This window comes from Oncorhynchus gorbuscha, linkage group LG24, assembly GCF_021184085.1.
Source record: "Oncorhynchus gorbuscha isolate QuinsamMale2020 ecotype Even-year linkage group LG24, OgorEven_v1.0, whole genome shotgun sequence".
NCBI classification, from domain to species: Eukaryota; Metazoa; Chordata; class Actinopteri; order Salmoniformes; family Salmonidae; genus Oncorhynchus; species Oncorhynchus gorbuscha.
Genome location: NC_060196.1, coordinates 24,894,875 through 24,920,582, shown reverse-complemented (window position 1 = coordinate 24,920,582; position 25,708 = coordinate 24,894,875). Strand labels below are relative to the sequence as shown.

The window sequence follows — 25,708 nt, the reverse complement described above, 5'->3', positions numbered from 1 at the left end:
GCCAAGAAATTATTTGTAAAAACAATCATTTGAGAAAACGATACAATAACAAATGCTAAATGGATCCATGCCCTCACCCTCAGGTCAGAGGAACCCTATGTCTCTAGAGCTAACGGCTCATGGCATTGCTAGTTGTGATGATTCTTTTAAGAGTTGTCAGGCTTGTGAAAATTACTTGGTCTGGATGCTCGGGGCTGCATGGGGAATGGGTTTGTATTGACTCTTTCGTGAGGATAGTGTTTGTCCCCCTCCTACAGCCCAGAGATCAGCCCAGGAGCTGCCCTTGGTGGATAAGCAGACCTTGGAGACATGCCCTGCTGCTGGGGGAGAGAGGATGCTCCTCAGCGGACACAACTTTCAGCACCACTCCAAGGTGGTGTTCGTGGAGAAAGCCCAAGGTAGGAGCTGGAAATTGAGCAGGAGCTAACGCAGTGCAGATGTAGCTGTATGTGGGTTAGTGTGCAAGTGTATGTGTGCATGTGTCTACACAAGTGTGTGTGTGTGTTGTGTGTGTGCGCGTGTGTGTGTGCTTGCACGCTTGTGTGTGTGTCTACTCAAATGTGTGTGGGTGCGTGCTCCAACTCCCTCCCTCTCTCTCTGGGTTGGAGAAACCTCAGGACTACTCCCTCCCTCCTTCCTCCCTCCTCTTTCCCCGCCGTCAAAATATCCCCCATCCTGCCAGAGTGCCACATGTGGTGCACATTAATGCGCTGTATTTTTAACACAGCAGATTTACATTTGCAGAAGTTTCCATTGCCTGTTCAGCACAGGAATGGATCACAAATGCACTATAGGCTGTGTGTGCTGTCCCTCACAGTTCTGCATTTGTTTCCTATCCTCTCTCTAAGCCCTCTCAGTTAGGAAGGAGGGAGGGAGGGAGGGACTGCTCCGATATGTTGACGCTTAGGGTTTACTTACAGCAATGTCCTTGATTTGCTTTAGAAAAGTAACTTGAGGTATGGTTTGGGCCAAGGCTGTGCAATGTGAACACATCTAATTGTATCGCTCTGTGAGTCACTCAGAACAGAGGGGAATCCGTTGCCATTGTTCCACCTGTGAGGAGAGGAATTCTAGGTTGGTTGGGTGGGGTCTCAAGCCCCACTGTTATACAATACAGCAATGTGAGATTGTTTTTCAAAACAAGAAGTGATTGTGTGAGAGCTTTGCTATATCTCTTTCTACATCTCTTGATTTATCCTAACCTCTTCTAGCTAGGAACTAGGGGATTGCTATTGATTAATGTATGTCAAATTCTAAATATTTACCTTGCCTAGAATTCTACATAACTCCCTTTTTGGTTTATAGTTTTTTGTCAGTTTGAAGAAGATCAGTGGCTCCCTCAGATCTGTTGAGGTTTAGCATACTATCTTTAGGGCCTAGTGCAGCCTCTGGGTTGGCGTTGATGCTCCCTTGTATTTGATGAGGGTTTCCCTGCATCTGGCACTAGAATTAGGATTCCTGGGCAATCCTACCATGGAAACACCCTTAAGCCAGCCTTCCACCCCTTCTCACTCTCCTCTGCCTCTCTCCCTCCATTGAGTCTCCCTTTCAACCTCAATATCCCAATTCATTACCACTGTGTGCTAAATCTTCAGTTCAGCTGTTGCCTTGTCTCCAGTGGTGGAAAGTATTACTTAAGACATTTTTGGGGGTATCTGTACTTTACTATTTCTATTTTTATAATTTTACTTTTACTTAACTACATTCCTAAAGAAAATATTGTACTTTTTACTCCATAAATTTTCCGTGACAACAAAAATATTATAATGGCGCTGGAGGAGATGGTTGCTGTTTTACAGTCTCCTAACCAATTGTGCTATTGTAGGTTGGGGTGCCTTGTAAGGATCTGACGGCGAGTGGGTAATCTGCCTCTGCCATCAGTCCTATTAGCCAACGTACAATCATTGGATAACAAAATAGACAAACTACTATCACGAATATCCTACCAACTGGACATTCAAAACAGTAATATCTTATGTTTCACAGAGTTGTGGCTGAACGACGACATGAATAACATACAGCTGGCGGGTTTTATGCTGCATTGGCAAGATAGAAAAGCCGCCTCCAGTAAGACGAGAGGTGTCTGTGTATATTTGTAAACTACAGCTGGTGCACAAATTCTAATAGTAAGGAAGTCTCAAGGTTTTGCTTGCCTGAGGTAGAGTATCTGGGCTCCCGAATGGTGCAGCGGTCTAAGGCACTGCATCTCAGTGCTAGAGGCGTCACTACAGACCCTGGTTAGATTCCAGGCTGTATCACAACCAGCTGTAACTGGGAGTCCATAGGGCGGTGCACAATTGGCCCAGCGTCGTCCGGGTTAGGGTTTGGCCGGGGTAGGCCGTTTTTGTAAATAAGAATTTGTTCTTAACTGACTTGCCTAGTTATAAATAAAGGTTAAATAAAAAATATATCTCATGATAAGCTGTAGACCACACTATGTACCAAGAGAGTTTTCATCTTATTCTTCGTAGCTGTCTATTTACCACCACAAACTGATGCTGGCACTAAGATCGCACACAATGAGCTGTATACTGCCATAAGCAAACAGGGAAACGCTCATCCAGAAGCGACGCTCCTAGTTGCCGGGGACTTTAATGCAGGGAAACTTAAATCAGTTTTACCTCATTTCTACCAGCATGTTAAATGTGCAACCAGAGGGAAAAAAACTCTAGACCACCTTTACTCCACACACAGAGATACATACAAAGCTCTCACTAGCACTCCATTTGGCAAATCTGACCGTAATTATTTCCTCCTGATTCCTACTTACAAGAAAAAACTAAAGCAGGAAGCACCAGTGACTCGATCAATAAAGAGGTGGTCAGATGACACAGATGCTAAGCTATAGGACTGCTTTGCTATCACAGACTGGAATATGTTCCGGGATTCTTCCGATCGAATTGAGGAGTACACCACATCAGTCACTGGCTTTATCAATAAGTGCATCGATGACGTCGTCCTTACAGTGAGTGTATGTACGTACATACCCCAACCAGAAGCCATGGAACACAGGTAACATCCGCACCAAGCTAAAAGGTAGAGCTACCCGCTTTCAAGGAGCGGGACTCTAATCCAGAGGCTTATAAGAAATCCCGCTATGCCCTCCGACGAACCATCAAACAGGCAATGTGTCAATACAGGACTAAGATTGAATCGTACTACACAGGCTCTGACTTTCGTCGGATGTGGCAGGGCTTGCAAACTATTACAGACTATAAAGGGAAGCACAGCCGCGAGCTGCCTAGTGACACGAGCCTACTAGACAAGCACAATTTGTAAGGACAGACGCTGGAGACAAGAAGCAAGTACAGGGAGTGAACACTTAATGAAACTGACAGGAACAGAATACGGACAGTGTCTGGACAGGGGAAAATAAAACGACAAAAATGCTGACACAAGGATCTAACTGAGGAACAGACAGATATAGGAGGGGCAATCAACATGGTAATGGAATCCTGGTGAGTCCAATGTGCGCTGATGCGCATACTGATGGTAACAGTTTTTGCGTAATGATGGGCAGCCTGGCACCCTCGAGCGCTAGAGAGGAGGAGCGGGAGTAGGCGTGACAAAATTACTTCTATGCTCGCTTCGAGGCAAGCAACACTGAAGCATGCATGAGAGTATCAGCTGTTCCGGACGACTGTATGATCAAGCTCTCCATAGTCGATGTGAGTAAGACCTTTAAATAGGTCAACATTCAAAAGGCTGCAGGGCCAGACAGATTAGCAGGACATGTACTCCGAGCATGCTCTGAGCAACTGGCAAGTGTCTTCACTGACATTTTCAACTTGACCTGACTTAGTCTGTAATACAAACAAGTTTCAAGCAGAGCACCATAGAACACTAAGCTAACCTGCCTAAAGCTAACCGGCCTAACTAAGCTAACCTGCCTAATTTACTATGGACCTGTAGCACTCACATTTGTAGCCATGAAGTGATTTGAAATGCTGGTCATGGCTCACATCAACACGATTATCCCAGAAACCCTAGACCCACTCCAGTTTGCATACTGTCCCAACAGATCTACAGATGATGGAATCTCTATTGCACTCCACACCACCTGGACAAAAGGAACACCTATGTGAGAATGCTCTCCTCCTGTACTCCCTGTTCACTCATGACTGCATGGCCAGGCACGACTCCAACACCATCATTAAGTTTTCCAACGACACAACAGTGGTAGGCCTGATTACAGACAACGATGCCTATAGGGAAGAGGTCAGAGACCTGGCCATGTGGTGCCAGGATAACAACCTCTCCCTCAACTTGATCAAGACAAAGGAGATGATTGTGGACTACATGAAAAGGAGGACTGAGCACACCCCCATTGTCATCGACAGGGCTGTAGTGGAGCAGGTTGAGAGCTTCAAGTTCCTTGGTGTCCACATCACCAACAAACTATTATGGTCTAAACACACTAAGACCGTCATGAAGAGGGCACGGCAAAGTCTATTCCCCCTGATGGGACTGAAAAGATTTGGCATGGGTCCTCAGATCCTCAAAAAGTTATACAGCTGCACCATGGAGAGCATCCTGACTAGTTGCATCACTGCCTGGTAGAGCAACTGAACGGCCTCTGACCGCAAGGCACTACACTGCACTCACTGTGTCAGAGGGTAGAGCGTACGGCCCAGTACATCACGGAAAGGGGCCAAGCTTCCTGCCATCCAGTACCTCTATATCAGGCGATGTCAGAGGAAGGTCCTTAAAATTGCCAAAGACTCCAGCCACCCTAGTCACAGACTGTTCTCTATGCTACCGCACGGCAAGCGGTACCGGAGCGTCAGGTCTAGGTCCAAAAGGCTTCTTAACAGTTTCTACCCCAAGACATAAGAATCCTGAACAGCTAATCAAATGGCTACCCAGACCCCCCCCCCCCACATGTTTTTATGCTTTTGCTTTGCTGCTCGCTGCTTATTATCTATGCCTAGTCACTTTAACTCTACCTACAGGTACATATTACCTCAATTACCTCGATTAACCTGTGCCCCCGCACATTGGCTCTGTACCAGTACCCCCTGTATATAGTCTCACTACTGTTACTGCTGCTCTTTAATAATCTGTTGTTTTTTTACTTATCTATTTTTTACTTAACACTTATTTTTCTTAAAACTGCATTCTGCGCATGTGACAAATTACATTTTATTTGCTTAGATTTTTGGGTTGTGTGCCCCTGGCTATCCATACATTTAAAAAAAATGGTGGGGTCTGCTTTGCTTAATATAAGGAATTTTAAATGATTTATACTTTTACTTTCACATTTTCATACTTAAGTATACTTTAGCAGTTACATTTACTTTTGATACTTTAAAACCAAACACTTTTAGACTTATACTCAAGTAGCATTTTAAATTGTAGTGCTTGTTCTTTTATATTGTTTTAATTGTAATGTTTTTATCATTTTTTGGTCCATGCCAAGGCATAGGCTTAAAAACTGTTTAACGATCCTTCTCATAAATCCTGCCACAGAGGGTTTACCCATTTTACCAATATCCTATGAATTTTCAAATAAACAACACCCAGAATTTTGAGGCTCCTGCTGTAGAGAATAACTAGCCAATATTGACTGAAACTCTTTTTTCTATTGTTGAGAAAAATTGTCAGAAAAGTTATTTGCCAGATTTATTTTTCCTTTGCAAACAAAAGAGTTTTATTAAGGAATAATGTCCCTGTAGAGAGGCCCACTGACATGTACCTGCATCTCAGAACCACTCCAGCCCCATAATAAAACCTGCAGCTCATTATGCAGACACAGTCCTGCCTCGGAGCTCCCTGTCCACTCTGTCTCAGCACAGTTAGAGGGACAAAAGATAACATCATTTTAATTGTGGTTACAGTGTAGATCAGTAGTAATCAAAGTCGGGGTGGCGGGGTTTATTGTATGGGACAATATACAAACATCTTTAAGAAAGATCATTTGAAAAATACACTTTTATTGAGTAAATGTATTCATTGGTTTCTTTTCATTTTAATAAGAATCATAAAACACGGGACGAGATGTTAAAAACTGTCCATTGTGCCAATAGATGGAATGCACTCGCATGAGATTTGCCGTGATGTTGACAGAGTGGCATGGGAGGTTTATTTCTTAGACTGGGGTAAGATGTCAATTTTTGGGACACATCCTCAGTAGTGTACCTTCGAATCAGTGGGTGTTTCGGCCTTTAATCACTAAACACCCTCATAGTGAAGGCCAGAGGAGAAATTGTACAGCCTGCCATTATGCCTACTTCCAAGCGCTGCCATGTTGTTGTGATTAGTTGAAGGTTATTTGTTGATGTAAAAAGGTCAATTTACCGATTTTCACATTGTGTCATTTGATTTGGGGTGGGGTCCCAAGAAATGGGGGTCCCCGCTGAAAAGTTTGAATAGCACTGGCGTAGAGCATGGAGAGCCTTATAGGAAATGAGACTTACAGCCCTCAGAGCTCCCAGAAGTCAGGCTGTAATCTGAAACTGCTTCAATCTGACATTGCTTCTCTCCAGCCTCAGCCTGCCCAGAGATGGGCTCTTTAATTAGCCTCAGTACCGCTTGGGGAAATTATTAATCGTTTAGTCACTTTCTCAAGGTTTTGCCCCTGAATTTGTTTTCAAATAGATTTTGGCGGCTGAAGTTTGTTGACTCAAAACACAACATTATGTAAATGTCTAAAAATAGAGATGGATTTTGTTTGGATTTGCATCTCCAGGCCAAGATTGATAGATTAAGGATAGTCACCGGAATCATTTGTACTTCTGACATTTTATTGAGGACCATAAATAATGCAGAATAATATTACCCATTTCAAAATCATAAAAACCTTTTTTAAAGCATGTGGAGTTGTGTGTCAAGTTGCGTGCTTGTGTTCACACCACAGTAAGAGTATTTGCATGGCGTGTGTCTATGTCTGCACGGTATTTCCTAGCAACCATGAGTTATAGCTGAGAGCAAAGAAGCTGTGAGGGAATCCTCCTAGCAGAAAAGTCAGACATGGTGAGAAAGTCGCTCATAAAAAGAGTGCTTTCACATCTGGGCCTGGCTGACTGGATGGCTGCCTGGTCTACTGCAGGCAGGCTGGAGCAACCATGGAGAAATACTCACTGTGTCAGACAGAGACCCACTGGACTTCAGTTTCACCAGTTTCCCCTGCCTGAATCGACTGACTACTTTGTGACACATGACCCAAAGTTCACCGTCTCCCTGTCAGTCAGAGTCAATGAGGACAGTCAGTCTAACCAGGTACTGTACAGACCTGCCCTGGAACAGCAACAGACCCATACAGGCATGGTTGTTCTTGGCCAGACGTGCCGTCTATGTCTACAGTATGATCAAGGACCTCCAAATTGAATTCTGTGAGGATTATCAAACTGCAAGAACCTTGCCAGATGGTGTCTGGAATTACCTGAGAAAAGTATAGCTTACCTGTAACGTGTACGCTAATAATCAGGAGTCGGAAAGCAAGGAGCGTGCAAATTTAATAATAAATAGAACATAATACAAAACAAGCAACACACAGACATGAAACAGAGTCAATAACACCTGAGGAAATAACTAAGAGGAGTGACAGATATAGGGGAGGTAATCAGGAAGGGGATGGAGTCCAGGTGAGTGTCATGAGGTACAGGTGTCCGTAATGATGGTGGCAGGTGTGCGTAATGATGAGACAACTGGTGACGTCGAGCTCTGGAGAGGGGGAGTGGGAGTAAACATGACAGTACCCCCTCCCTCACACGTGGCTCTAGCCGCCGGATGATGCCGACCAGAGGAATGGTCCCGAGGACCAGAAGCGGGCCGGTCGCTTCTGCTGAGGCACGGGAACCTGTAGAACCGGCTGAGGCATGTGGGAGCCTGACGAGCCGCCGGCTGAGGCTTGAGAACCTGTCGCGCCAGCTGAGGCATCCCTGGTTGCTTCTTCAGCGGCACTTGGACCAGCATCACCAGTAAAAAAATTAATCCCGGTTCTTTCCCCTTGGTGAGGCGTTATTCTGTAACGTGAACTCTAATAATCGGGAGTCGGGAAGCAAGTACAGGGAGTGAAAATGTAATAATAAATAGAACATAGTGCAAAACAAGAAACACGAAAAACGTACAGACATGAAACAGAAACAGAGTCAATAACACCTGAGAAAAGAACCAAGGAGAATGACAGATATAGGCTAGGTAATCAGGAAGATGATGGAGTCCAGGTGAGTGTCATGAGGTGCAGGTGCACGTAATGATGGTGGCAGATGTGCGTAATGATGAGACAACTGGCGACGTCGAGCACCGGAGAGGGGGAGCGGGGAGTTACCGTGGCATAACCATCAGTCTTCCTCAGAGTAATGATTAGCCTACACTCAGTGGGAGGGGTGCTCTGTGTTACTTATCTGGTCAGTGCTTCTGGATTTAATTAATTGCATTCTCAGAACAATGACTTCCACTTTGAAACTATTCAGCGGTTTATCCAGCCTCGACATTTCAGAGAACAATTGCTGTTTTCATAAACAAATCAATTATATGCACATAAACAGGGAGTTTATGTTTTTATAAATTACAGCGTACAGTTCATATTTGATGAAAACAAGAGACATATTTTTTAGGAATTAATGGTGGCATAGAGTGTAAATATTGTAATGTAGAAGACAGACTGTGTTGTATTGAGTAGTGAACTTCACTATAGCAAATACAGTATCCCCTCCAGCTGCAATTGATTGAAGCAGTTTGAAGAGCTGGCTTGCCTCAATTAACGCCCTTCCCTGCGACAGCATGCTTGCATGCAATACCCACAATCCACGTGTTCTGGAAGAAGTTACAGTCATCAGAACCAGGACAAGGGTTCTCTTTCACCATGCCACATGGGCCTGGGTAGCGCATGTGTTTATATTTACTGTAAGTTATGAGAGCTTTGGGTATACGCCACCCTGCTGTTTGGCTTCGGGCACTAAAGTTTACTCCACCCCACTCCAATTAAAGAGCACAAGGAGCTGTTTGATTCCCTTTATAAACTCTGCATGACAAGTAGCTGTATTGTATACTACTTCATTCAAATCCACTCTGGCTGCCATAACAGTGTAGTACACCACCAGTGTTGTGTCTATTGGCTAACTTGTGTTATGTCTGCCATATGGTCATTACTCCTGTAGACCAGGGTTTGTTGAAGTGAGGGAGTGGTCTGGTTGGTACTGTTACCAAGGGTTTTGGATGGTGAGAGGCATTGTGCAGATGTTGCTCAGGCCCAATGGAACATTCGGTGGCTATCAGTTCCCCAGTACACTCTGCACAATACCATCAAAGTAAAGGTTAAAGGTATCCCACGCATGTGATGCCTATAGACACTTTTTCAGGCAGAGGGGCAACAACAAATTGCTCAATTAAATGTTTTGCTTCTGCATTAAAAAAAGTATTATACAATAGCAAAAGAGAGAGAGAGAAGAAAAGGGAAGACGAGAGCCTCAGAGTGGTGCAGCGGTCCGGGAGACCCATGAGGTGGTACACAATTGGCTCAGTGTCGTCCGGGTTAGGGGGAGGGTTTGGCCGACTGAGATTTCCTTGTCCCACCGCGCTCTAGCCTGTGGCGGGCCGGGCGCCTGCAAGCTGACCCCCAGTCAAGGCTGAGTCAGTAAGCTGACATCAGTCACCAGTTGGATGGTGTTTCCTCCGACACATTGGTGCGGCTGGCTTCCGGGCTAAGCACGCAGTGTTTCAGAAGCCATGTGGCTTGGCAGGGTTGTGTTTTGGAGGACGCATGACCCTTTTGACGTTCACCTTTCCCGAGTCCGTAAGCAATGGTACAAGATGAATTACTAATTGGATATCACAAAATTGAAAAAAAAGGTAGATAGGAAATGAGAGGGGAGATCTGAAAAACATGTTTACTTTTTGCGTAGCCATCTAAGGTTTCTCTTTTGGAGTGGTTCCCAGAGAGGGAGAGAGAGGAAGAGAGTGGAGGTGTACGTGGAGAGGGCCCCTCCTGCCTCTAGTCTCCAGACATAATGGGAGACATTGGGAGCTATCAGTCAGTGCCAGCTTCAGTCTCTGCCACATCACAGCCTAAGCAGACCCAAACCAAGGATGCCCTATCTGCAATGGGCAGTCTGCTCCAATGCCTGTGTCTGTGTTTACCTCTGTCTCACTTTAAGACCAGACAGCCTTCAAAATAACATCTGTCATAATATAGACATAATCAAGAGTGTTTCTATCTGTGGAGTTGTACTCCTTAATGGGAAAACTGCCACCTGCGTTTACAACAGTACAACAACAAAGTGTTACTGCAAACAATGAACACTGTTTTTCCCATCTGACATTTTTTGTAACCTTTATTTGAACAGGAAACACATATTGCGACCTACAGTATGTCTCTTTTTCAAATATGCACTGTATGATACAACATAAATATACACATTATAAACGCAATTGTTTTATTATATACATATAAATATATACAGTATATTGGTCATATTGGTCATGGCTCCCGAGTGGCGCACAATGGGATTGCCTTGCAGTTCTCCAGTTGTATCCACTGAAAGCGTGTGAGATTCAAGGCACGAGGGCACAGGATGGGCCACAGAGCCGTGCACAGAAGATGGACCTAGCCCATGGGGAAGGGAGGAGGAGGAAGGGGGAAGGGGCGGACCCCCACCCCGCCCCACTGTGTAGCACAGAGCAACACTTTAAGGGACATTGCACTAATAATGGCTAGGGAAACGTTCCCGCTGTTCTTAGTGCCAGTCTGCACATTCAAACTAAAACAATGGAACTAATAATGGCTTCTTTCATGCTTTCGTTAATAAAATAATGATAAAAATACTCTTTCAAAATGCCAATGTTTATTTAGTTAGCGAATTACTATGGGAATAAACATCACTGAATTACAGAATTATTGAAAAAAGTTGTCTAATGAAGGTAAACAAATTGTTGCTTAACTGGAAAATACTCTTTCAAACACACATGGTCATGTTGTACAGCGCCATTATGGTTATTAGCAGGTAGTTGGACAATAGACCTGCCTAGAAGCAGGGAAGGGGGAGAATTCTATCTTCAAATGTATTTCTTAGTTAGGTTGGCTGTGTCACAACCGGCCGTGATTGGTTGCAGTTTCAGTTTAATCCACCAGAAAAGACTAAACAAATAATACAACAAAACGTATTACTATTATGTATCACATCCGACCGTGATTGGGAGTTCCATAGGGTGGCGCATAATTGGCCCAGCGTTTCTCTCCCTCTAAAAACAGAAATAAATGTTTTGGCCCAATAGAAATATTATTTTGGCCTTCATTCAGATTACAATCGCTCACTTTTTTAAACGAAATAACCTCCAAAATATTGTTATATATTATCAAGTTGATGGCGCAGTCATATGCTGGCCGCCACCGGGAGACCCATAAAGGGGATTTTGGTTTCTGAGACAAGCATGGGGACTGATCGTGATAAATCAATGAGATTTTTATTTTCACTGAATCTCCGTTTGGGTATTGGTTAGACTACAATTATACAATTAGGGTGTAGAAATGTTATGCTCTTAGTGTAACCTTTATTTAACTAGGCAAGCCATTTAAGAACAAATTCTTATTTACAAGGACAGCCTACTCCTTCCTCCCCGTCGGGGAATTGAATCCCTGACTCCAGTCCGGTACGCACGACACAGGGATTCTTTAGCTAAATTGCCCAGTACTGTACTGCCGACCGCCACGTTGTACAGCGCCATATTTTCTGTTCCATCCTAACAGAAACCAAGAGGGTTTTCCGTTTTTCTTGGAATAGAAACAGCATAATATTATTCAAATGAATTAAGCAATTATCAGTCAAAAGTTTGGACACACCTGCTCATTCCAGGATTTTTCTTTATTTTACTCTACATTGTAGAATCACAACTATTGAAGACATCACAATTATGAAATAACACATATGGAATCAGCTAAGAACAAATTATTTATTAAGAGGACAGCCTACTCATTCCTCCCCATCGGGGAATTGAACCCCGGTCTCCCGCTTGCCCACCCCGTCTCTGGTAATAACAATATGGAAGGCTATCAAATGCTTTTCAAATATTCCCTCTGGTGGTCAAACTAGCACTAACTTGCTAGTTATTACACTGTAGATGGTTGTAATTTTGGGTAGACCAGACATTTCCAAATGTTTTTGTTAGCTGCATGTGTGACATAACTCCACAAGTCCTGTTTATGATATAATTTGTGAAGACTATACCTTTAAAAAATGTAAAAGATAGTTTTTTTAATCAATTCATATATTTGAGTTTAGCCACAATATTTGTTGTCTTTTCTGGTGGATTAAATTGAATTTGCAACCAACTTTCTATGACTTGTTTTAAAATAGCGCTATTTGTTAGATGATTCCCTTTTCAAATAACTGAACGTGAGAGGTTGTAATCTGAATAAAGGGAAAACTTGAACATTGGGTGTGACATTTTTACTAATTTGCTAGAGAACCAGTTCGGATGTAAGTATAACTTTTGTATGACTGAAGCCTTTAGTAAGAGATCTAATGGTGTAATATTTAATCATTTCTGCCCTCCAAATTCATATTCATTATATAAATAGGTCCGTTTAATTTTGTTTGGCTAGCTGTTCCAAATCAAATGTAATCTTTTTTTCTCATATCATTAAAAAAACAGTTTTCTAGGTATAGGCAAGACCATAAGCAGATAGGTAAACTGGGAGTTAATCAGGGAGATTTTTCCACAAATAGGCAGGTATTTTCCTTTTCATGCTATCAAGATATTATCTATTTTTGTTAACTTTCTATAAAAACGTATTGGAGTGAGATCATTTAATTATTTCTGGATATTTATACCGAGTATATCCACATCACCATCAGACCATTTTATTGGTACACTACACTGTAATGTAAAAGTTTTATTTATTGTGATTTTTTGACCTTTATTTAACCAACTGCGACCTGGCCAAGATAAAGCAAAGCAGTGTGACACAAACAACACAGAGTTACACATGGAATAAACAAACATACAGTCAATAACACAATAGAAAAGGTCTATATACAGTGTGTGCAAATGAAGTAGGATTAGGGAGGTAAGGCAATAAATAGGCCATAGTGGCAAAATAATTACAATTTAGCAATTAAACACTGTAGTATTAGATGTGCAGAAGATAAATGTGCAAGTAGAGATACTGGGGTTCAAAGGAGCAAAATAAATAAATAACAATATGGGGATGAGGTAGATTGGGTGGGCTATTTACAGAATGGGCTATGTACAGATGCAATGATCTGTAAACTGCTCTGACAGCTGATTCTTAAAGTTAGTGAGGGAGATATGAGTCTCCAGCTTCAGTGATTTTTGCAATTCATTCCAGTCATTGGCAGAAGAGAACTGGAAGAAAAGGCGGCCAAAGAAGAGTTGGCTTTGGGGGTGACCAGTGAAATATACCTGCTGGAGCGAGTGCTACGGGTGGGGGATCCAATACATTATATAGTACACTTATCATAATTTGCTTGCAATCCAGAGAGGTTAGAAAAATGATCTAGATACTCTATGAGGCTGTGGAGGGATCCAAGTTGTGGATTTAAAAGAAACATTAATCATCAGCGTAAAATGAAACCTTTGTTTGAAAGCCCTAGATTTCTAATCCCTTGATATTATTGTTCAATCTGATTTTAATAGCTAACATTTTGATGGCCATAATAAATAGATTTGCCAATAGTGGACAACCTTGTTTTACGCCTTTTGACAGTTTAAAACTTTCTGAGAATTAGCCATTCTTTACTATTTTACACCTAGGGTTACTATACATGATTTTATCCCATTTTATAAGTGATTCTCCAAAATTGAAATGTTCCAGGCATTTATATATAAACTCCAGTTGTATTTTATCAAAAGCCTTTTCAAAGTCAGCTATGAATAGCAGGCCTTGTTTCCCAGATTTTTCATAGTATTCTATTGTTTCCAGTACTTGCCTTATATTATCTCCAATGTATTCTCCATGTAAAAAACCTGTCTGATTAGAATGAATAATGTCCGACAATACCTTTTTAATTATATGAGCTATATCTTTTGCAAGTATTTTTGTATCACATCACTGAAGTGTAAGGGACCTCCAATTTTTTTAATGGACTAGATCTTTATATTTCCCATTTGTATCCTGTTTCAGTAATAATGAAATCAGACCTTCTTATTGAGTGTCTGATAATCTACCATTTACATAGGAGTGGTTAAAACATGCTAATAACGGTCCTCTGAGTATATCAAACCAAGTTTGGTATACCTCAACTGGTATGCCATCCAGCCCTGGAGTTTTCCCAGCCTTAAAGGCTTTAATTGCATCAAGAAGTTCCTCCTCTGTAATTTGTCCTTCACATGAGTCTTTCTGTACGGCTGTTAATTTTACATTATTAATAGGAGAAAATCCATACAATTAGCTTCGGTTAGAGGAGATTGAGGAGACTGAAATGAAGACATATGCTTAAAGTACTTTGCTTACTCTTTCAAAATATAATTTGGTGAATCATGGGTGACTCCGCTCCGTCATTTGCAACAAGTTTCAGTAAATTGTTTTTGGCACTATTTCTATGTTGAAGATTGAAAAATAATTTGGTGCATTTTTCCCCATATTCCATACAGTTTTCTTTATTTTTATAATATATTACATGACCAGAATTGTTACAAAGGCACTTCTGAGACAGTTTAAGGACATTTTTAATGTGATTTCATTTCTATTTCAGGCTTTGTTAACGAGTCATTGGTGTAAGAGAAAATAGTGCAGTGGTTACACTGTTTCTTATAAACTGTGTGAAAATGACTTTATGTTGACGTCTCATAGAAGAATAGCAAAATAGGAGCTTTTTTAGGACCCATGTTTCCAACAGCTGTGATGCACTATTTTATTGCCTGATGGGAAAGCCTATTTGTTTTCGACAAGTTGAGTGTTAAAATAAGTTTCATTAACAGAATATAAAACAAGTAAAACATTTAATAATACTTTAATGAGCATGACAAAAGCACCGATATTTGAATATGAGCTATTTAAAACGGTGGGTTGGGGAGAGAAACTTAATGCCAAGGCTTCACTTTCCAGTCATTCACAGCCCATTGGTTATCGAAATCCCCATTTTATAACCTCATTAACAAGCCCACAAGTCACAATTGGTCATGCAGTATGGGATTCCACAAAGGAATGAATTCAGCGTTTCTCTCATCGACCAAAGACGTCAGAGATCCCTTTGGTATGGCCTATGACTCGGGTCTCGGAGGTGCATCAGAACGGCCCCCTTGGCCCAAGTGGTTTAGCCAAGACTGAGACTGAGACTGAGGATATGAGTTCATCGGCAGACTCAACTTATGTTGGTGATAGCCTTGGTTCTGTTGAAACTTTTTAATAGACCACTGATCTCAGACAGAGCTAATAATAAAATCATTCACCACATCATGGCTTATGATGTCAACATTTACATGAGTTAGTCTAGCTAGTTTCGGTAGTTACTCATTTTTGCAAATCTGAATACTGGCAAATTTGTCACATGTAATTTTTCCACATGCTTACCCTCTCTGTTCTCCTCTCCCTTCTATAGATGGCCATCACCTATGGGAGACAGAGGCCAAGGTTGACAAGGACTCCTGCAAGTCTGTAAGTTCAATAAACAAGACATTCTGCATTTTTTTATAGGTATTTCACAGCAATGTTTGTGTTAGTTGGAAGACACTCTGCTGAGTCTCTGTTACTCTCTCTAAAACACCCAGTATATGACCTGTGTCTGGAAAAGACAGTACAGTAGACACACTTCTGATTATTTTCATTTCTGTATTAAGGATACTCCTGGGGAAATGGTGTTGAGCAAAAATATTTCAAAAGGTTCTGAGGAGTTCAGCGTTTCCTTGTTGGAGTGTATGTTTGACAGGGTGTGCTAGCTGTCTTGGTCTGGTACGGGGGGGGGGGGGGGGTTGGATGCTGCCGCAGGTAGGCCAGGGGCCGGGGGAGTCACCCAGAGCACTCTTTTCTTCCTGGAGACTGGGACTGAGACTAGGCGATTAGAGTGTGTATATAGTTGAAGTCGGAAGTTTAAATACACTTAGGTTAGAGTCAAGTGCAGAGAGATCTTTGATGAAAACCTGCTACAGAGTGCTCAGGACCTCAGACTGGGGTGAAGGTTCACCTTTCAACAGGACAACGACTATGCACACAGCCGAGACAACACAGAAGTGGCTTCGGGTCAAGTCTTTGAATGTCCTAGAGTGGCCCAGCCATAGCCCGGACTTGAATCCGATCGAACATCTCTGGAGAGACCATAAGAAAGAAGATTCTCTGGTCTGATGAAACCAAGATTAAACTATTTGGCCTGAATGCCAAGCATCACGTCTGTGAAGAATGGGAGAAACTCAGAAGTGCAGAAGTTGGGCATGAAGCTACAAGCTTGGCACACCTGTATTTGGGGAGTTTCTCCCATTCTCTCTGCAGATCCTCACAAGCTCTGTCAGGATGGATGGGGAGCGTTGCTGCACAGCTTTTTTCAGGACTCTCCAGAGATGTTTGATCGTGTTCAAGTCCGGGCTATGGCTGGGCCACTCAAGGACATTCAAAGACTTGTCCCAAAGCCACTTCTGCGTTTTCTTGGCTGTGTGCTTAGGGTCGTTGTCCTGTTGGAAGGGGAACCTTCGCCTCAGTCTGAGGTCCTGAGCGCTCTGGAGCAGGTTTTCATCAAGGATCTCTCTGTACTTTGCTCCGTTCATTTTTCTCTCGATGCTGACTGTATCTGATAGTGAAAAACATCCCAATAGCATGATGCTGCCATCACCATGCTTCACCGTAGGGATGGTGCCAGGTTTCCTACAGGCGTGATGCTTGGCATTCAGGTCAAATAGTTTAATCTTGGTTTCATCAGACCAGAGAATCTTCTTTCTTATGGTCTGAGAATCTTTAGGTGCCTTTTGGCAAACTCCAAATGGGATGTCCTGTGCTTTTTACTTCCTTTTACTCTCTCTCTCTCTCTCTCTCTCTCTCTCTCTCTCTCTCTCTCTCTCTCTCTCTCTCTCTCTCTCTCTCTCTCTCTCTCTCTCTCTCTCTCTCTCTCTCTCTCTCTCTCTCTCTCTCTCTCTCTCTCTCTCTCTCTCTCTCTCTCTCTCTCTCTCTCTCTCTCTCTCTCTCTCTCTCTCTCTCTCTCTCTCTCTCACACTCATACAGTATATACACAAAATACATAATCATTAGTCCAACAGTTGCAAACATCCCCATTGTTTTTGCTTACATTTAAGAAACGGTTTTCAACAGAATTGGCAGAATGAATACACCCCCGATCACACAAAACAGGTTCACTTTCATAGCAGCCACACTGTATTCCTTCTCAACTCTATGCACTAACCGCTACACACAGCCTACATCGTTGTTCCCATATTAGCTAAAGTAACGTCCTGGTCTAAATAGCTAATCAAACTAATACGTTAGTTAACCCGCTATGATCATGCAGTAACGTTGCAGTGTAGAGACGGTAAGCAGTTACACCGGCAGACCACGGTGGCAATACATGAATAAAATCAAAAGCTTTACCTTGGACTTGGAAGAGTTCCAGTGTTGTGTTGGATAGTCATAGCCAGCTAGCTAACATAGCATCCCTTTGTTTCAGCCGGGTGTTTGAGTAACTAAACTAGCCAGCTGCATTTGCTAGCTAAGTGAACTGAAAGTGAAAAAATGACCACCTTTCTCTCTCTCTTTCTCTTGCTTCTCCTTCATTTTTTAAGAAATGAATTTGTTGAAAACTGTTCAACTATTGTCTTTCTCTCTCTTTGAGTCAACTACTCACCACATTTTATGCACTGCAGTGCTAACTAGCTATAACTCATGCTTTCAGTACTAGATTCATTCTCTGATCCTTTGATTGGGTAGACAACATGTCATGCTGCAAGAGCTCTGATAGGTTAGAGGATGTCTTCCAGAAGTTGTCATAATTACTGTGTAAGTCTATGGAAGGGAGTGAGAATCATGAGCCTCCTACGTCTTTTATTAAGTCAATTTACCAAGAGGAGGCCGGAAGCTAGCTGTGCTCCGGTTACAACATGGTGCTACCCTACAGAGTGCTGTCCTCCCCTTCCTCCTCTGAGGAGCCTCCACTGATACATACACACAGATGCATACACACACACATGCAAGCGTGTGAGTACACGCACGGTCACACACACACACACACACACACACACACACACACACACACACACACACACACACACACACACACACACACACACACACACACACACACACACACACACACACACACACACACACACACACACACACACACACACACACACACACACACACACACACTCTCTCTGTCTCTGTCTGACATGTCTGACACATGCTCGTACACCCTGCTGAAAAAAACAGCTTAGACTAGCATACATTTCAAGGGGGTCCATGCTGGTCAGATGCTGGTCAAGCTGGTCCTACAATCTGCATTCAGAAAGACTGCCAGGTTTTTTTTTTTTAATACTAATGAATGAGACTACCTAAATCAGGGGTGTCAATCTCATTCCACGGAGGGCCCAATGTCTCTGGGTTTTGTCAGGACCCGGTTACGAACCCGGGTCTCCGGAGTGAGAAACAGTCACTTAACCAACTGAGCCACGAATAGTCGGCAGAACCCAGAAGATGAGGCAGACACAGCAGTACTTGAGATGGTGTATTTAATGAAGTAAAAAGTGAAGTTCTTCAGGAAAACATGTAACTCCACTACCTCAAAAGGAATCCTACAAGAACAAAGGTAATCCTCCAAGACAAAAAAAGGTAAATCCACAAGGTGGAAGGTAAAGCACAAAAAGCCTCAAAAGATACTCAAAAAACAAACAAACAAGAACAAAAAACAGAATTCCACAAGAGAGTCCACCGGGATCAACAAGAGTTCTCAGAGTACTAGGGCTGGGTGCTAACATACAAACACAGAGCAAAGAACAGAGGAAAACAAAGGGTTTAAATACAATCAGGGGAAACGAGGCACAGGTGCAAATAATAATGGGGATCAAGGGAAAACAAAAGGTCAAAGGCACAATGGGGGCATCTAGTGACCAAAAACCGGAATAACCCTGGCCAAATCCTGACAGAATCCCCCCCCTAGGAACGGCTCCTGACGTTCCTACCAGCTCTCTCAGGGTGGAGGGCCCTGAACTGACGAATGAGGTCAGGGTCCAGTATGTCTTTGGCAGGAACCCAGGAGCGCTCCTCGGGACCGTAGCCTTCCCAGTCCACCAGATACTGCCAGGACCACTGCACCCGGCGGGAATCCAGTATCCGATGGACGGTATAAGCCGGCTGGCCTCCAATGACACGAGGCGGAGGAGGAGGTCTGTCTGCCGGGACAAGGGGAGAAAAAACAACAGGTTTTAATAAGGAAATGTGAAATGTGGGATTAATCTTAAGGGATCTGGGTAAGTGTAGGCGATAAGAAACTGGGTTAACTCTCCTGGCAACCTTAAAGGGACCGATGTATTTTTGGGACAGCTTGCGAGACTCCACCCGTAGTGGTAAGTCTCTTGTGGAGAGCCAGACTCTCTGGCCGGGGCGCAGGGTAGGCCCGGGACGGCGACGTCTGTTGGCTTGTTGTTGGTACCTCTGTGAGGAACGCATAAGATTAAGTCGGGTCTTCCTCCACATAAGCCGACAGCGTCTGACGAACTTCAAGGATGAAGGCACTCTGACTTCTGCCTCCTGGTCCGGGAACAATGGAGGGGCATAGCCAAACTGACACTCGTGCGGGGACATACCAATAGAGGAGGAGCGCAAGGTGTTGTGCGCGTATTCGGCCCAAACAAGAAAGGACGACCATGTGGACGGGTTGTTACGAGTCATACATCGGAGGGTGGTTTCCAGCTCTTGATTCATCCTCTCAGTTTGGCCGTTGGGCTCCGGATGGTATCCTGAAGATAGACTGGCAGAAGCCCCCATGAGTTGGCAGAAGGCCTTCCAAAACCTAGAGGCGAACTGGGGACCTCTGTCAGAAACCATATCTTGAGGAATGCCGAAGACTCGGAACACATGATTAATTACCAACTCAGCCGTTTCCTTGGCAGAAGGTAACTTAGTCAGAGGGACGAACCTGGCCGCCTTTGAAAACCTGTCGATAATGACTAGGATAGTAGTATTGCCATGGGATGGAGGAAGGCCAGTAATGAAGTCCAACGAGATATGGGACCAGGGTCTGTGGGGAACAGGTAAAGGGTGAAGGAGTCCTTGCGGGCGGAGGTGAGAAGATTTGCCCTGGCAGCACACGGGGCAGGCATTGACGAAAGTGGCAACGTCTTCTCTTATGGTAGGCCACCAGAACTTACGCTGGATGAACTCCAAGGTGCGACCTATGCCCGGGTGACAGGTGAGGCGAGAGGAGTGCCCCCACAGAAGGACCTGAGTCCTCACTGCCTTGGGGACAAACAACCGATTGGCAGGACCTCCTTTCGGGTCCGGTTCAATAGCTTGAGCTCGTCTCACGGTATCCTCAACTTGCCACGAGATCGGAGCCACGATCTTAGCAGCAGGAAGGACAGGCATGTCCGTGTCATCTCGAATGGCAGGAGCGTAGACTCGGGACAGGGCATCCGGTTTGAGATTCTTCGACCCGGGCCGATAGGTGAGGATAAACTGGAATCGATTGAAGAAAAGAGACCATCTAGCTTGTCTAGAGTTCAACCGCTTCGCCTGCTGGATATACTCCAGATTTTTGTGGTCCGTAAGCACTTGAAACGGGTGAGAAGCCCCCTCGAGCCAGTGTCTCCAATCCTTCAATGCCATCTTAACCGCTAGGAGTTCACGATCCCCCACATCGTAGTTCCTCTCAGCCGGGGTAAGCCGGTGTGAGAAGAAAGCGCACGGATGAAGCTTCTTGTCTTCACCCCTCTGAGACAGGACAGCTCCAACACCAACCTCTGAGGCGTCTACCTCCACCACAAACGGTTCATCCGTAGTCGGTAGTATCAGGATGGGAGCAGAGAGGACGCGCTGCTTGAGTCCTTGGAAGGCCGTCTCAGCATTGCCACCCTTGGTTAAAGCTGAGAAAGGGGCTGCCACCAAGCTGAAGTTCTTGATGAACTTGCGGTAAAAGTTAGTGAAGCCCAGGAAACGCTGAACTTCCTTAACGGATTTGGGGGTGGGCCAATCCGCTACCGCCCCTACCTTCATGGGGTCCATTTGGACTCGACCGGGTTCCACTACAAATCCCAGGAATTGTACTCGGGATGAATGGAATTCACATTTTTCCGGCTTACCGTACAGATGGCTGTCTAGGAGGCGTTTGAGTACTTGTCTGACATGCTTAGTGTGGTCTTGAAGAGAGCTCGAAAAGATGAGGATGTCATCCAAGTAAACGAACACAAATATGTTAAGCATATCCCTAAGCACATCGTTTATGAGCGCTTGGAACACCGCTGGGGCGTTGGTCAGGCCGAAGGGCATCACCAAGTATTCATAGTGACCAGTAGGCGTGTTGAAAGCGGTCTTCCACTCGTCACCAGGTCTGATCCGCACAAGATGGTATGCGTTCCGCAGGTCAAGCTTAGTGAAAACAACTGCTTCCTGGAGCAGCTCGAAGGCTGTGGCCATAAGGGGTAGCGGGTAACGGTTACGGACGGTTATGGCATTGAGTAATAATCCATAATCCACCGTCTTTCTTGGCCACAAAGAAAAACCCTGCTCCCGCCGGGGAGGTGGATGGACGCATGAGGCCTGCTTCCAGAGCGTCCTTGATGTAGGTATCCATAGCAGCTCGTTCGGGTGGAGATAGGGAAAAGATCCGACCCCTGGGAGGGCAAGTGCCCGGAAACAGTTCGATGGGGCAATCATAAGGTCTATGGGGTGGTAGCATGGTGGCCCTCTGTTTGCTAAATACCAGTTTGAGGTCATGGTCGATGGATTCTAAAGACTCGGGAGTAGAACTCGGGGAATTCGGGAAAATACAAGTAGCTTGGCACGTAGGACCCCACTGCTTGATAGTGCCCACAGACCAGTCAATGTGAGGGTTATGGCTGTGAAGCCGGGGGTATCCAAGGACGAGAGGAAACTCGGAACAGGAGATCAAATGAAAGTTCATCAATTCCTGATGTTGTGAAACTGAAAGTCGCAAGGAGGTAGTGACATGAGTGACAAGTCCAGATCCCAAAGGGCTTCCATCCAATGTAGTAACCCTCATGGGGTCACTTAGAGGTTCAGAGGGTACGCCATTCTCCTTCGCCCAGACACCATCCATGAAGTTACCTGCGGCTCCAGAGTCTACCAAGGCTTGAAGGTGAAGCTTGTGGTTGTCCCAGGAAAGGGTGACTGGAATGAGCAGACGGGAGTTGGACGGATAGGAGGAGGTTATGTTTCCCGTTACAGTTCCCCCCGGTCTGTGGGGACTGGGAGCTGGGACTGATAGGGGCTAGAGGTCTACGGTTGAGTTCTCTCTCTCTCTCAGACGCTGGTTAATGCGTGAGGCCAACTTGATCAGGGACTCGAGATTGCCCGGTGGTTCCCGAGTGGCCAGTTCATCTTGGATAGTGTCGGAAAGGCCTTTCAGAAAGCACACCGTGAGCGCCTCGTTGTTCCAGCCACTCGCTGCTGCCAACGTGCGGAACTGGATGGCATAGTCCGTCACGCTGCGCCGACCTTGGTGGAGAGTCAGGAGCTGTTTGGCTGAGTCAGGACCACTGCTTGGGCCTTGAAACACTTGTTTGAATTCCTCAACAAAGGCAGAGTAGCTGGCACAGCAGGAACTATGGGCATCCCACACAGCAGTAGCCCAGGCCAGGGCTTTTTCCGACAGCAGGGTGATGATATATGCGATCTTAGATCGGTCGGTGGGGAAGGACGAGGGTTGCAGCTCGAAGGAGAGAGAACATTGGGTGAGAAACCCTTTACAAGCACTTGGATCACCTGAGAACCGTTGGGGAGGTGGAAGACGAGGTTCAGCCAGAGGGTTAACTGCCATGGGTACGTGAATCTGAGGTATTGGGACGGGAACTGTTGCCGGGGTAAGTCGATCAGATATCTGCTTTATGGAAGTCAGCATCTCCGACAGAAGATGAGAATGTCTAGCCATTAAGGCCTCTTGCTGAACCAGGGCGGCTTCGTGGCGTTGGACAGTCTCCTGGTGGTGGGACAGCATGGCAACAAGGTCCTGGGAACTGGCTGCCTCTGGGTTCATTTTTAGCTCTGTGTTTCTGTCAGGACCCGGTTACGAACCCGGGTCTCCGGAGTGAGAAACAGTCACTTAACCAACTGAGCAACAAATAGTCGGCAGAACCCAGAAGAAGAGGCAGACACAGCAGTACTTGAGACGGTGTATTTAATGAAGTAAAAAGTGAAGTTCTTCAGGAAAACATGTAACTCCACAACCTCAAAAGGAATCCTACAAGAACAAAGGTAATCCTCCAAGACAAAAAAGGTAAATCCACAAGGTGGAAGGTAAAGCACAAAAAGCCTCAAAAGATACTCAAAAAACAAACAAACAAGAACAAAAAACAGAATTCCACAAGAGAGTCCACCGGGGATCAACAAGAGTTCTCAGAGTACTAGGGCTGGGTGCTAACATACAAACACAGAGCAAAGAACAGAGGAAAACAAAGGGTTTAAATACAATCAGGGGAAACGAGGCACAGGTGCAAATAATAATGGGGATCAAGGGAAAACAAAAGGTCAAAAGGCACAATGGGGGCATCTAGTGACCAAAAACCGGAACAACCCTGGCCAAATCCTGACAGGTTTTTGGTTTTTCCTTTCAATTAAGAGCTGGACAACCAGGTGAGTTCCTTACTAATTAGTGATCTTAATTCGTCAATCAAGTACAAGGGTGGAGCAAAAACCAGCAGACACTCGGCCCTCTGTGGAATGAGTTTGACACGTCACCAAAACCATCTACACTGGAATAACCATTTCAGAAACAGAATGGATTTGTTTAGAAAAAATCATGTTATTCATCTTTGTGTAGCATAAGATAAATTAATGTTTTAATTACATTTACATTTACATTTAAGTCATTTAGCAGACGCTCTTATCCAGAGCGACTTACAAATTGGTGCATTCACCTTATGACATCCAGTGGAACAGTCACTTTACAATAGTGCATCTAAATCTTAAAGGGGGGGGGGAATACTTATCCTATCCTAGGTATTCCTTAAAGAGGTGGGGTTTCAGGTGTCTCCGGAAGGTGGTGATTGACTCCGCTGTCCTGGCGTCGTGAGGGAGTTTGTTCCACCATTGGGGGGGCCAGAGCAGCGAACAGTTTTGACTGGGCTGAGCGGGAGCTGTACTTCCTCAGTGGTAGGGAGGCGAGCAGGCCAGAGGTGGATGAACGCAGTGCCCTTGTTTGGGTGTAGGGCCTGATCAGAGCCTGGAGGTACTGAGGTGCCGTTCCCCTCACAGCTCCGTAGGCAAGCACCATGGTCTTGTAGCGGATGCGAGCTTCAACTGGAAGCCAGTGGAGAGAACAGAGGAGCGGGTGACGTGAGAGAACTTGGGAAGGTTGAACACCAGACGGGCTGCGGCGTTCTGGATGAGTTGAAGGGGTTTAATGGCACAGGCAAGGAGCCCAGCCAACAGCGAGTTGCAGTAATCCAGACGGGAGATGACAAGTGCCTGGATTAGGACCTGCGCCGCTTCCTGTGTGAGGCAGGGTCGTACTATGCGGATGTTGTAGAGCATGAACCTACAGGAACGGGCCACCGCCTTGATGTTGGTTGAGAACGACAGGGTGTTGTCCAGGATCACACCAAGGTTCTTAGCGCTCTGGGAGGAGGACACAATGGAGTTGTCAACCGTGATGGCGAGATCATGGAACGGGCAGTCCTTCCCCGGGAGGAAGAGCAGCTCCGTCTTGCCGAGGTTCAGCTTGAGGTGGTGATCCGTCATCCACACTGATATGTCTGCCAGACATGCAGAGATGCGATTCGCCACCTGGTCATCAGAAGGGGGAAAGGAGAAGATTAGTTGTGTGTCGTCTGCATAGCAATGATAGGAGAGACCATGTGAGGTTATGACAGAGCCAAGTGACTTGGTGTATAGCGAGAATAGGAGAGGGCCTAGAACAGAGCCCTGGGGGACACCAGTGGTGAGAGCGCGTGGTGAGGAGACAGATTCTCGCCACGCCACCTGGTAGGAGCGACCTGTCAGGTAGGACGCAATCCAAGCGTGGGCCGCGCCGGAGATGCCCAACTCGGAGAGGGTGGAGAGGAGGATCTGATGGTTCACAGTATCGAAGGCAGCCGATAGATCTAGAAGGTTGAGAGCAGAGGAGAGAGAGTTAGCTTTAGCAGTGTGGAGCGCCTCCGTGATACAGAGGAGAGCAGTCTCAGTTGAATGACTAGTCTTGAAACCTGACTGATTTGGATCAAGAAGGTCATTCAGAGAGAGATAGCGGGAGAGCTGGCCAAGGACGGCACGTTCAAGAGTTTTGGAGAGAAAAGAAAGAAGGGATACTGGTCTGTAATTGTTGACATTAGTCAATCAATATACACTACCATTCAAAAGTTTGGGGTCACTTAGAAATGTCCTTCTTTTTTGAAAGAAAAGCATGTTTTCTGTCCACTATAATAACATAAAATTGATCAGAAATACAGTGTAGACATTGCTAATGTTGTAAATGACTATTGTAGCTGGAAATATCTACATAGGTGTACAGAGGCCCATTATCAGCAACTATCACTCCTGTGTTCCAATGGCACTTTGTGTTAGCTAATCCAAGTGTATCATATTAAAAGGCTAATTAATAATTTGAAAATCCTTTTGCAATTATGTTAGCACAGCTGAAAACTGTTGATCTGATTAAAG

General features: G+C 44.7%; 1 protein-coding gene across 1 annotated transcript in view; it reads left to right on the top strand.

The window, feature by feature from the left end:
• Positions 1-25,708, top strand: part of LOC124012992 (nuclear factor of activated T-cells, cytoplasmic 1-like) — a 77,942-nt gene that overhangs the window by 10,531 nt on the left and 41,703 nt on the right. Inside the window, exons 6-7 of the mRNA XM_046327095.1 lie at positions 258-398; positions 15,501-15,556. Coding sequence (XP_046183051.1) covers positions 258-398; positions 15,501-15,556 — 197 coding nt within the window. The remainder of the gene's footprint in view (positions 1-257; positions 399-15,500; positions 15,557-25,708) is intronic.